At 40.8% G+C, this 15,000-nt stretch overlaps 1 protein-coding gene across 14 annotated transcripts in view; it reads right to left on the bottom strand.

The window, feature by feature from the left end:
- Positions 1-15,000, bottom strand: part of scrib (scribble planar cell polarity protein) — a 106,175-nt gene that overhangs the window by 31,305 nt on the left and 59,870 nt on the right. For 11 of the 14 annotated variants that reach the window (XM_087788400.1, XM_087788404.1, XM_087788403.1 and 8 more), the window contains 5 exons: positions 14,590-14,646; positions 14,325-14,381; positions 9,906-9,986; positions 7,048-7,116; positions 4,924-4,989 (listed from right to left, as the gene is read on the bottom strand). In XM_087788400.1, the coding sequence (XP_087644526.1) occupies positions 4,924-4,989; positions 7,048-7,116; positions 9,906-9,986; positions 14,325-14,381; positions 14,590-14,646 (330 nt within the window). Of the gene's footprint in view, positions 1-4,923; positions 4,990-7,047; positions 7,117-7,482; positions 7,848-9,901; positions 9,987-14,324; positions 14,382-14,589; positions 14,647-15,000 lie in introns of all 14 variants that reach the window. The other 3 variants (XM_087788402.1, XM_087788414.1, XM_087788413.1) reach the window with 2 other exon arrangements.

Genomic DNA, 15,000 nt, shown 5'->3' with positions numbered 1-15,000 from the left:
ACTTGTTACTACACTATCACAACACCAGAGTCAAGTACTGGACAATACTACACATATATACTTGTTACTACACTATCACAACACCAGAGTCAAGTACTGGACAATACTACACATATATACTTGTTACTACACTATCACAACACCAGAGTCAAGTACTGGACAATACTACACATATATACTTGTTACTACACTATCACAACACCAGAGTCAAGTACTGGACAATACTACACATATATACTTGTTACTACACTATCACAACACCAGAGTCAAGTACTGGACAATACTACACATATATACTTGTTATTACACTATCACAACACCAGAGTCAAGTACTGGACAATACTACACATATACACTTGTTACTACACTATCACAACACCAGAGTCAAGTACTGGACAATACTACACAAATATACTTGTTACTACACTATCACAACACCAGAGTCAAGTACTGGACAATACTACACATATACACTTGTTACTACACTATCACAACACCAGAGTCAAGTACTGGACAATACTACACATATATACTTGTTACTACACTATCACAACACCAGAGTCAAGTACTGGACAATACTACACATATACACTTGTTACTACACTATCACAACACCAGAGTCAAGTACTGGACAATACTACACAAATATACTTGTTACTACACTATCACAACACTAGAGTCAAGTACTGGACAATACTACACATATATACTTGTTACTACAATATCACAACACTAGAGTCAAGTACTGGACAATACTACACATATATACTTGTTACTACACTATCACAACACCAGAGTCAAGTACTGGACAATACTACACATATATACTTGTTACTACACTATCACAACACCAGAGTCAAGTACTGGACAATACTACACATATATACTTGTTACTACACTATCACAACACCAGAGTCAAGTACTGGACAATACTACACATATATACTTGTTATGACACTATCACAACACCAGAGTCAAGTACTGGACAATACTACACATATATACTTGTTACTACACTATCACAACACCAGAGTCAAGTACTGGACAATACTACACATATATACTTGTTATTACACTATCACAACACCAGAGTCAAGTACTGGACAATACTACACATATACACTTGTTACTACACTATCACAACACCAGAGTCAAGTACTGGACAATACTACACAAATATACTTGTTACTACACTATCACAACACCAGAGTCAAGTACTGGACAATACTACACATATACACTTGTTACTACACTATCACAACACCAGAGTCAAGTACTGGACAATACTACACATATATACTTGTTACTACACTATCACAACACCAGAGTCAAGTACTGGACAATACTACACATATACACTTGTTACTACACTATCACAACACCAGAGTCAAGTACTGGACAATACTACACAAATATACTTGTTACTACACTATCACAACACTAGAGTCAAGTACTGGACAATACTACACATATATACTTGTTACTACAATATCACAACACTAGAGTCAAGTACTGGACAATACTACACATATATACTTGTTACTACACTATCACAACACCAGAGTCAAGTACTGGACAATACAAAACATATATACTTGTTACTACACTATCACAACACCAGAGTCAAGTACTGGACAATACAAAACATATATACTTGTTACTACACTATCACAACACCAGAGTCAAGTACTGGACAATACTACACATATATACTTGTTACTACACTATCACAACACCAGAGTCAAGTACTGGACAATACTACACATATATACTTGTTACTACACTATCACAACACCAGAGTCAAGTACTGGACAATACTAAACATATATACTTGTTACTACACTATCACAACACCAGAGTCAAGTACTGGACAATACTACACATATATACTTGTTACTACACTATCACAACACCAGAGTCAAGTACTGGACAATACTACACATATATACTTGTTACTACACTATCACAACACCAGAGTCAAGTACTGGACAATACTACACATATATACTTGTTACTACACTATCACAACACCAGAGTCAAGTACTGGACAATACTAAACATATATACTTGTTACTACACTATCACAACACCAGAGTCAAGTACTGGACAATACTACACATATATACTTGTTACTACACTATCACAACACCAGAGTCAAGTACTGGACAATACTACACATATATACTTGTTACTACACTATCACAACACCAGAGTCAAGTACTGGACAATACTACACATATATACTTGTTACTACACTATCACAACACCAGAGTCAAGTACTGGACAATACTACACATATATACTTGTTACTACACTATCACAACACCAGAGTCAAGTACTGGACAATACTACACATATATACTTGTTACTACACTATCACAACACCAGAGTCAAGTACTGGACAATACTACACATATATACTTGTTACTACACTATCACAACACCAGAGTCAAGTACTGGACAATACTACACATATATACTTGTTACTACACTATCACAACACCAGAGTCAAGTACTGGACAATACTACACATATATACTTGTTACTACACTATCACAACACCAGAGTCAAGTACTGGACAATACTACACATATATACTTGTTATTACACTATCACAACACCAGAGTCAAGTACTGGACAATACTACACATATACACTTGTTACTACACTATCACAACACCAGAGTCAAGTACTGGACAATACTACACAAATATACTTGTTACTACACTATCACAACACCAGAGTCAAGTACTGGACAATACTACACATATACACTTGTTACTACACTATCACAACACCAGAGTCAAGTACTGGACAATACTACACATATATACTTGTTACTACACTATCACAACACCAGAGTCAAGTACTGGACAATACTACACATATACACTTGTTACTACACTATCACAACACCAGAGTCAAGTACTGGACAATACTACACAAATATACTTGTTACTACACTATCACAACACTAGAGTCAAGTACTGGACAATACTACACATATATACTTGTTACTACAATATCACAACACTAGAGTCAAGTACTGGACAATACTACACATATATACTTGTTACTACACTATCACAACACCAGAGTCAAGTACTGGACAATACAAAACATATATACTTGTTACTACACTATCACAACACCAGAGTCAAGTACTGGACAATACAAAACATATATACTTGTTACTACACTATCACAACACCAGAGTCAAGTACTGGACAATACTACACATATATACTTGTTACTACACTATCACAACACCAGAGTCAAGTACTGGACAATACTACACATATATACTTGTTACTACACTATCACAACACCAGAGTCAAGTACTGGACAATACTAAACATATATACTTGTTACTACACTATCACAACACCAGAGTCAAGTACTGGACAATACTACACATATATACTTGTTACTACACTATCACAACACCAGAGTCAAGTACTGGACAATACTACACATATATACTTGTTACTACACTATCACAACACCAGAGTCAAGTACTGGACAATACTACACATATATACTTGTTACTACACTATCACAACACCAGAGTCAAGTACTGGACAATACTAAACATATATACTTGTTACTACACTATCACAACACCAGAGTCAAGTACTGGACAATACTACACATATATACTTGTTACTACACTATCACAACACCAGAGTCAAGTACTGGACAATACTACACATATATACTTGTTACTACACTATCACAACACCAGAGTCAAGTACTGGACAATACTACACATATATACTTGTTACTACACTATCACAACACCAGAGTCAAGTACTGGACAATACTACACATATATACTTGTTACTACACTATCACAACACCAGAGTCAAGTACTGGACAATACTACACATATATACTTGTTACTACACTATCACAACACCAGAGTCAAGTACTGGACAATACTAAACATATATACTTGTTACTACACTATCACAACACCAGAGTCAAGTACTGGACAATACTACACATATATACTTGTTACTACACTATCACAACACCAGAGTCAAGTACTGGACAATACTACACATATATACTTGTTACTACACTATCACAACACCAGAGTCAAGTACTGGACAATACTACACATATATACTTGTTACTACACTATCACAACACCAGAGTCAAGTACTGGACAATACTAAACATATATACTTGTTACTACACTATCACAACACCAGAGTCAAGTACTGGACAATACTACACATATATACTTGTTACTACACTATCACAACACCAGAGTCAAGTACTGGACAATACTACACATATATACTTGTTACTACACTATCACAACACCAGAGTCAAGTACTGGACAATACTACACATATATACTTGTTACTACACTATCACAACACCAGAGTCAAGTACTGGACAATACTACACATATATACTTGTTACTACACTATCACAACACCAGAGTCAAGTACTGGACAATACTACACATATATACTTGTTACTACACTATCACAACACCAGAGTCAAGTACTGGACAATACTACACATATATACTTGTTACTACACTATCACAACACCAGAGTCAAGTACTGGACAATACTACACATATATACTTGTTACTACACTATCACAACACCAGAGTCAAGTACTGGACAATACTACACATATATACTTGTTACTACACTATCACAACACCAGAGTCAAGTACTAGTTAAATCTTCTACAACAGTTTCATTGGAGCAGGTTAAAAAAACAAAAAACATTTTATTATATTTATTTCAACATCTGACGTGTCGTCAACAGTCCAGTCATCCAATCACAGCTGTGTACAGTACAGTATTGTATCGACCAATCAGACGTCACTAAATAGATCAGTGTGTAGAAAGGCATCATGGGAGTTTCAGTGTGTTGTTATGAGTGATGTTCACTCACTGATGAAGATGGTGATGAGGATGATGATGGGTTTTCTCTGGGGGGGGAGGAGTAATGGAAGCTCGTCTGAGGAGGTAAAGGTCATGAAGGTCAAGCAGGTGAGGTTGAAGGTCGTGTCGACACGAACATCTGACTCTAAACCTCACGTATTCATTAATAAACCTCACGTATTCAATAATAAACCTCACGTATTCATTAATAAACCTCACGTATTCAATAATAAACCTCACGTATTCATTAATAAACCTCACGTATTCAATAATAAACCTCACGTATTCATTAATAAACCTCACGTATTCATTAATAAACCTCACGTATTCATTAATAAACCTCACGTATTCATTAATAAACCTCACGTATTCATTAATAAACCTCACGTATTCATTAATAAACCTCACGTATTCATTAATAAACCTCACGTATTCATTAATAAACCTCACGTATTCATTAATAAACCTCACGTATTCAATAATAAACCTCACGTATTCAATAATAAACCTCACGTATTCATTAATAAACCTCACGTATTCATTAATAAACCTCACGTATTCATTAATAAACCTCACGTATTCATTAATAAACCTCACGTATTCAATAATAAACCTCACGTATTCATTAATAAACCTCACGTATTCAATAATAAACCTCACGTATTCATTAATAAACCTCACGTATTCATTAATAAACCTCACGTATTCAATAATAAACCTCACGTATTCATTAATAAACCTCACGTATTCAATAATAAACCTCACGTATTCATTAATAAACCTCACGTATTCAATAATAAACCTCACGTATTCATTAATAAACCTCACGTATTTATTAATAAACCTCACGTATTCAATAATAAACCTCACGTATTCAATAATAAACCTCACGTATTCAATAATAAACCTCACGTATTCAATAATAAACCTCACGTATTCAATAATAAACCTCACGTATTCAATAATAAACCTCACGTATTCAATAATAAACCTCACGTATTCAATAATAAACCTCACGTATTCAATAATAAACCTCACGTATTCAATAATAAACCTCACGTATTCAATAATAAACCTCACGTATTCAATAATAAACCTCACGTATTCATTAATAAACCTCACGTATTCAATAATAAACCTCACGTATTCAATAATAAACCTCACGTATTCATTAATAAACCTCACGTATTCAATAATAAACCTCACGTATTCATTAATAAACCTCACGTATTCATTAATAAACCTCACGTATTCATTAATAAACCTCACGTATTTATTAATAAACCTCACGTATTCAATAATAAACCTCACGCATTCAATAATAAACCTCACGTATTCATTAATAAACCTCACGTATTCAATAATAAACCTCACGTATTCATTAATAAACCTCACGTATTCAATAATAAACCTCACGTATTCAATAATAAACCTCACGTATTCAATAATAAACCTCACGTATTCAATAATAAACCTCACGTATTCAATAATAAACCTCACGTATTCAATAATAAACCTCACGTATTCAATAATAAACCTCACGTATTCAATAATAAACCTCACGTATTCAATAATAAACCTCACGTATTCAATAATAAACCTCACGTATTCAATAATAAACCTCACGTATTCAATAATAAACCTCACGCATTCAATAATAAACCTCACGTATTCATTAATAAACCTCACGTATTCAATAATAAACCTCACGTATTCATTAATAAACCTCACGTATTCAATAATAAACCTCACGTATTCAATAATAAACCTCACGTATTCAATAATAAACCTCACGTATTCAATAATAAACCTCACGTATTCAATAATAAACCTCACGTATTCAATAATAAACCTCACGTATTCAATAATAAACCTCACGTATTCATTAATAAACCTCACGTATTCAATAATAAACCTCACGCATTCAATAATAAACCTCACGTATTCATTAATAAACCTCACGTATTCAATAATAAACCTCACGTATTCAATAATAAACCTCACGTATTCAATAATAAACCTCACGTATTCATTAATAAACCTCACGTATTCAATAATAAACCTCACGTATTCAATAATAAACCTCACGTATTCAATAATAAACCTCACATTCGACTCATGGATCAAGACTCACCGGGACACTAGGGGAACACGGAGCTTCTCTGACAGGACTCTCGTTGCGACTCTGATCCCCCGACGGCGCCTGCAGTGAAGAACGGATCGTAAACCTTCAGCTGTTCAGCACATGTTCCTCCTGCCGCAGAACCCTTGAGCCAGAGCGTCCTCGTGTTCGCACCAGCAGCCATTGTTAGCGTCCACCACACTCGTGTTAGACGTTAGACACGACAAACTTCATCACAGGAAGTGTTAGCGACTCACGGACTCGCAGCCTGAGATCGGAACCTTCAAACTCGCGTGCTTGGATTCTAGAGTTCAAAGGTCATTGTGCGGGGGGTCTAGAGTGAGTGGAGAGTCAAGATGGTGGATCAGAGCGTTAGTGTCTCCATGAAGTCTCTGGTCCATCAGATCACGATCAGGTCTCAACACTTCATGCGTCGAACACTCTTGCCTTGCTGAACAACCAGGGCTGCAGTCGCCCCGGGCGCCCGTACCCCACCGGGGGCCCCGACAGGATCCGCTCCCCGGGAGGAAGACCCTTTCCTCGGAGGTTCGCCACCAGGAAGGGGTTTTCCTTGAAGCAGATGGGCTGAGAGTCCACCAGACTTTCCTCCTCGTCCTCCGACACCAGCGCAGAGTTCAAGGTCGTGGACGATCCAGCGCTGTCCTCGGCGGAGGCTCCGCCCCCTGACAGCTGGGCGTCCAAGTTGAGCGTCAGGTCCGAGTTCGGGTCTAGAGTGAAGCCAAGAGGCTCTGATGGACCGAACTGGACTTGAAGGGTCTCCATGAACTGAGCAGCAGGAGACAATGACAAGTCTGACTCACTTGTGACTCACTCCTGACTCACTGACTCGTGTGACTCACTCCTGACTCACTGACTCGTGTGACTCACTCCTGACTCACTGACTCGTGTGACTCACTCCTGACTCACTGACTCACTGACTCGTGTGACTCACTCCTGACTCACTGACTCGTGCGACTCACTCCTGACTCACTGACTCGTGTGACTCACTCCTGACTCACTGACTCACTGACTCGTGTGACTCACTCCTGACTCACTGACTCACTGACTCGTGTGACTCACTCCTGACTCACTGACTCGTGCGACTCACTCCTGACTCACTGACTCGTGTGACTCACTCCTGACTCACTGACTCGTGTGACTCACTCCTGACTCACGACTCGTGTGACTCACTCCTGACTCACTGACTCGTGTGACTCACTCCTGACTCACTGACTCGTGTGACTCACTCCTGACTCACTGACTCGTGTGACTCACTCCTGACTCACTGACTCGTGTGACTCACTCCTGACTCACTGACTCGTGTGACTCACTCCTGACTCACTGAACGAGTCACGACTCGTGTGACTCACTCCTGACTCACTGAACGAGTCACGACTCGTGTGACTCACTCCTGACTCACTGACTCGTGTGACTCACTCCTGACTCACTGAACGAGTCACGACTCGTGTGACTCACTCCTGACTCACTGAACGAGTCACGACTCGTGTGACTCACTCCTGACTCACTGAACGAGTCACGACTCGTGTGACTCACTCCTGACTCACTGAACGAGTCACGACTCGTGTGACTCACTCCTGACTCACTGAACGAGTCACGACTCGTGTGACTCACTCCTGACTCACTGACTCGTGTGACTCACTCCTGACTCACTGAACGAGTCACTGACTCGTGTGACTCACTCCTGACTCACTGAACGAGTCACGACTCGTGTGACTCACTCCTGACTCACTGAACGAGTCACGACTCGTGTGACTCACTCCTGACTCACTGAACGAGTCACGACTCGTGTGACTCACTCCTGACTCACTGAACGAGTCACAGCAGACGTAACCAACAGTGACTCGGATCAGTGACTCACTCAGGAGCATCAAAGAAAGTAGAAATGACTGGTTTCACGTGACAAACTGAAAAGACTACACAACGCTGACCTGAGACCAGGTGAAGACTGAGAGTCACTCGCACCAGGATGTTCTCACCAGGAGCTGAGATCTTCTGAAGGCTCCTCACAGCACGAGACCCTCAAGACAATCATCTTCACTGAAGCTTCATCTGATCTTCTGAGAACTTGACAAGTCCAGCCGCGTCAACACGACCTCTTCAGAGAACCAGGGTTATTGCTGATGAATATAAACTGAATATCTTCACGACTGACATCATCAGAACATCTGAGTGAAGCTTCTCAACAACACACCTCAACTTCTACTGGACCTTCTCACAACAGCCTCTTCAGAACCTTCGAGTCACACGAGTCGCTCTCAGAGAAATCAATCAAATAATAAAATGTTTGATACTCACGACGACGAAGAGAAGCTCTGACCACTGAAGCTCTGACCACTGAAGCTCTGACCACTGAAGCTCTGACCACTGAAGCTCTGACCACTGAAGCTCTGACCACTGAAGCTCTGACCACTGAAGCTCTGACCACTGAAGCTCTGACTCACTGGAGTTTTAAATATCTCAGGGAGGGTCCTGGTGGGCAGCTGCGCCCCCTCCCCCCAAACCCTTAACTGAGTGACCCGTGAACCACCACTTGTCCTTGCTCGGTCTTCAAACTTCCTTCTCTTTCTTCCTCGCCCACAACATTTCTTCTTCTTCTCAGCTCTTTATCTCAGGCTGAGGTTCAGGTCTGTCATGTCTGGAGGAGCAACTGCTTCACTTCTGCTACGACCTGAACGTCTGGAATTCCGTGGCGTTGTTAAGCCGTGAAGGTTGTTTCAAAGATAGACCAGCAGTGACGCACACTTGAGAGCTGCTCTCAGAAGCTGATCCACATCTTCTCTGGACGTCCAGACTTCGTGGTCCAGATAGCCAACATCTACACACACCTCCGGTCTGACGGGAAGACTCACCCTGTTGACCTTCTGCAGCGAAGTGGTGGGCAGAGCCGCCAGAGTCTTGTAGTCCAGCTTGAGTGGAGCAGAGCTGATGTTCTGCAGGGAGACCAGAAGTTAAACACCTTCTCGCTCAAGTTCACAACAATAGTTGACAAATCATCGTGAAGGAGGTGAAAGTCTTTCAAGAGGATTGAAGTCATCATGAAACATCTCTGAAAACATCATGTCATGATTCAAATAATTAATAAGTCAGTCCATCACCCTTCGACTCAAACCCACTCAGGAGCCAAGTCTTTAAGTAGGCTCGTTGATTTCATTCATTCACAGAGTTGACTCTGTTTGTCCAACTGCAAGTCTCTTAGTGTCTCTACTCTGCTTAGATCAGTGGTGTTACTCTGCTTAGATCAGTGGTGTTACTCTGCTTAGATCAGTGTTGTTACTCTGCTTAGATCAGTGGTGTTACTCTGCTTAGATCAGTGGTGTTACTCTGCTTAGATCAGTGGTGTTACTCTGCTTAGATCAGTGGTGTTACTCTGCTTAGATCAGTGGTGTTACTCTGCTTAGATCAGTGGTGTTACTCTGCTTAGATCAGTGGTGTTACTCAGCTTAGATCAGTGGTGTTACTCTGCTTAGATCAGTGGTGTTACTCTGCTTAGATCAGTGGTGTTACTCAGCTTAGATCAGTGGTGTTACTCTACTTAGATCAGTGGTGTTACTCTGCTTAGATCTGTGGTGTTACTCTACTTAGATCTGTGGTGTTACTCTGCTTAGATCTGTGGTGTTACTCTGCTTAGATCAGTGGTGTTACTCTGCTAAGATCTGTGGTGTTACCCGGCTAGGATCTGTGGTGTTACTCGGCTAAGATTAGTGGTGTTACTCGGCTAAGATCTGTGGTGTTACTCTAATAAGATCAGTGGTGTTACTCTGCTAAGATCAGTGGTGTTACTCTGCTCAGATCTGTGGTGTTACTCTGTTTAGATCAGTGGTGTTACTCTACTTAGATCAGTGGTGTTACTCTACTTAGATCAGTGGTGTTACTCTACTTAGATCAGTGGTGTTACTCTACTTAGATCAGTGGTGTTACTCTGCTTAGATCTGTGGTGTTACTCTACTTAGATCAGTGGTGTTACTCTGCTTAGATCTGTGGTGTTACTCTACTTAGATCTGTGGTGTTACTCTGCTTAGATCAGTGGTGTTACTCTGCTTAGATCAGTGGTGTTACTCTACTTAGATCAGTGGTGTTACTCTGCTTAGATCTGTGGTGTTACTCTACTTAGATCTGTGGTGTTACTCTGCTTAGATCAGTGGTGTTACTCTGCTAAGATCTGTGGTGTTACCCGGCTAGGATCTGTGGTGTTACTCGGCTAAGATTAGTGGTGTTACTCGGCTAAGATCCGTGGTGTTACTCTAATAAGATCAGTGGTGTTACTCTGCTAAGATCAGTGGTGTTACTCTGCTTAGATCTGTGGTGTTACTCTGCTTAGATCTGTGGTGTTACTCTGCTTAGATCTGTGGTGTTACTCTGCTTAGATCTGTGGTGTTACTCTGCTTAGATCTGTGGTGTTACTCTGCTTAGATCAGTGGTGTTACTCTGCTAAGATCTGTGGTGTTACCCGGCTAGGATCTGTGGTGTTACTCGGCTAAGATTAGTGGTGTTACTCGGCTAAGATCTGTGGTGTTACTCTAATAAGATCAGTGGTGTTACTCTGCTAAGATCAGTGGTGTTACTCTGCTTAGATCTGTGGTGTTACTCTGTTTAGATCAGTGGTGTTACTCTACTTAGATCAGTGGTGTTACTCTACTTAGATCAGTGGTGTTACTCTACTTAGATCAGTGGTGTTACTCTACTTAGATCAGTGGTGTTACTCTGCTTAGATCAGTGGTGTTACTCTGCTTAGATCTGTGGTGTTACTCTGTTTAGATCAGTGGTATTACTCTACTTAGATCAGTGGTGTTACTCTACTTAGATCAGTGGTGTTACTCTGCTTAGATCTGTGGTGTTACTCTACTTAGATCAGTGGTGTTACTCTACTTAGATCAGTGGTGTTACTCTACTTAGTTCAGTGGTGTTACTCTACTTAGATCAGTGGTGTTACTCTACTTAGATCAGTGGTGTTACTCTGCTTAGATCTGTGGTGTTACTCTACTTAGATCAGTGGTGTTACTCTACTTAGATCAGTGGTGTTACTCTACTTAGATCAGTGGTGTTACTCTACTTAGATCAGTGGTGTTACTCTACTTAGATCAGTGGTGTTACTCTACTTAGATCAGTGGTGTTACTCTACTTAGATCAGTGGTGTTACTCTGCTTAGATCTGTGGTGTTACTCTGTTTAGATCAGTGGTGTTACTCTACTTAGATCAGTGGTGTTACTCTACTTAGATCAGTGGTGTTACTCTGCTTAGATCTGTGGTGTTACTCTGTTTAGATCAGTGGTGTTACTCTACTTAGATCAGTGGTGTTACTCTACTTAGATCAGTGGTGTTACTCTACTTAGATCAGTGGTGTTACTCTGCTTAGATCTGTGGTGTTACTCTACTTAGATCAGTGGTGTTACTCTGCTTAGATCTGTGGTGTTACTCTACTTAGATCTGTGGTGTTACTCTGCTTAGATCAGTGGTGTTACTCTGCTTAGATCAGTGGTGTTACTCTACTTAGATCAGTGGTGTTACTCTGCTTAGATCTGTGGTGTTACTCTACTTAGATCTGTGGTGTTACTCTGCTTAGATCAGTGGTGTTACTCTGCTAAGATCTGTGGTGTTACCCGGCTAGGATCTGTGGTGTTACTCGGCTAAGATTAGTGGTGTTACTCGGCTAAGATCCGTGGTGTTACTCTAATAAGATCAGTGGTGTTACTCTGCTAAGATCAGTGGTGTTACTCTGCTTAGATCTGTGGTGTTACTCTGCTTAGATCTGTGGTGTTACTCGGCTAAGATCTGTTGTGTTACTCTGCTAAGATCCGTGGTGTTACTCTGCTTAGATCTGTGGTGTTACTCTGCTTAGATCAGTGGTGTTACTCGGCTAAGATCAGTGGTGTTACTCTGCTTAGATCTGTGGTGTTACTCTGCTTAGATCTGTGGTGTTACTCTACTTAGATCAGTGGTGTTACTCTACTTAGATCAGTGGTGTTACTCTACTTAGTTCAGTGGTGTTACTCTACTTAGATCAGTGGTGTTACTCTACTTAGATCAGTGGTGTTACTCTGCTTAGATCTGTGGTGTTACTCTACTTAGATCAGTGGTGTTACTCTACTTAGATCAGTGGTGTTACTCTACTTAGATCAGTGGTGTTACTCTACTTAGATCAGTGGTGTTACTCTACTTAGATCAGTGGTGTTACTCTACTTAGATCAGTGGTGTTACTCTACTTAGATCAGTGGTGTTACTCTGCTTAGATCTGTGGTGTTACTCTGTTTAGATCAGTGGTGTTACTCTACTTAGATCAGTGGTGTTACTCTACTTAGATCAGTGGTGTTACTCTGCTTAGATCTGTGGTGTTACTCTGTTTAGATCAGTGGTGTTACTCTACTTAGATCAGTGGTGTTACTCTACTTAGATCAGTGGTGTTACTCTACTTAGATCAGTGGTGTTACTCTGCTTAGATCTGTGGTGTTACTCTACTTAGATCAGTGGTGTTACTCTGCTTAGATCTGTGGTGTTACTCTACTTAGATCTGTGGTGTTACTCTGCTTAGATCAGTGGTGTTACTCTGCTTAGATCAGTGGTGTTACTCTACTTAGATCAGTGGTGTTACTCTGCTTAGATCTGTGGTGTTACTCTACTTAGATCTGTGGTGTTACTCTGCTTAGATCAGTGGTGTTACTCTGCTAAGATCTGTGGTGTTACCCGGCTAGGATCTGTGGTGTTACTCGGCTAAGATTAGTGGTGTTACTCGGCTAAGATCCGTGGTGTTACTCTAATAAGATCAGTGGTGTTACTCTGCTAAGATCAGTGGTGTTACTCTGCTTAGATCTGTGGTGTTACTCTGCTTAGATCTGTGGTGTTACTCGGCTAAGATCTGTTGTGTTACTCTGCTAAGATCCGTGGTGTTACTCTGCTTAGATCTGTGGTGTTACTCTGCTTAGATCAGTGGTGTTACTCGGCTAAGATCAGTGGTGTTACTCTGCTTAGATCTGTGGTGTTACTCTGCTTAGATCTGTGGTGTTACTCGGCTAAGATCTGTTGTGTTACTCTGCTAAGATCCGTGGTGTTACTCTGCTTAGATCTGTGGTGTTACTCTGCTTAGATCTGTGGTGTTACTCGGCTAAGATCTGTTGTGTTACTCGGCTAAGATCCGTGGTGTTACTCTGCTAAGATCGGTGGTAGTACTAATAGGAGTACTTCTACCACGAAGGCACCACAGTAGTTGGCGAGCGGAGAAGGTCACAGATGAAGTCGTGGCTCCAGCAGCAGCTTCACCTGTGTCAGTGTCTCACCTGAGTCTCCTCTTCTAGCAGCCGAGTGGCCTCTTCTCGCTCCAAACGCATTCGCTCCTTCAGCGAGACAGGAAGTGGGGGCAGGAAGACACCAGACACAGATGCAGCAGTGATGGAGGGATGAAGCAGAGGAAGAAGGAACACCAGGAGAGAGTAGAAGCCACACCGTTAAAGTCTAACACTGGAGCAGAGACATGCGAGGAGGCGGGACCTTGCAGGGTCATGCAGGAGGACCTGTCAATCAAGCACTTGACACAACACTCACCACTTTCTCCATCTCCTCCTTCTCCCACTGCGACGTCTCCCTCACCATCTCCGACTCCTGCAGACGTCCAGCATGTTAGCTCGCTCGCACATCGCACTGATCAAGTCATGTGAGGCTTGATGGGAAGTTCTTCTTCTGACTGCGTGTGTTGTGCACTCGAGCTCCAGCAGAACATCAGGACTCGTGTTAGCATGTAGCAGTTAGCATTAGTCATGTTCTTATTATTGTACGAGTCTGAACAAACAACATATTTTTATTTCTGCTTTGATCTTTTGTAGTAAGGTTTCGTAGTATTACCTTCATATGATACTGTTTCATGACACAGTGGCTTAGCTCAGTGGTGTTACTCTGCTAAGATCAGTGGTGTTACTCTGCTAAGATCAGTGGTGTTACTCTGCTTAGATCTGTGGT

This window comes from Callionymus lyra, chromosome 4 (assembly GCF_982586985.1).
Source record: "Callionymus lyra chromosome 4, fCalLyr1.hap1.1, whole genome shotgun sequence".
NCBI lineage: Eukaryota > Metazoa > Chordata > Actinopteri > Syngnathiformes > Callionymidae > Callionymus > Callionymus lyra.
The sequence above is the reverse complement of the archived record's forward strand: the minus strand, read 5'-3'. Positions and strand labels throughout refer to the sequence as shown.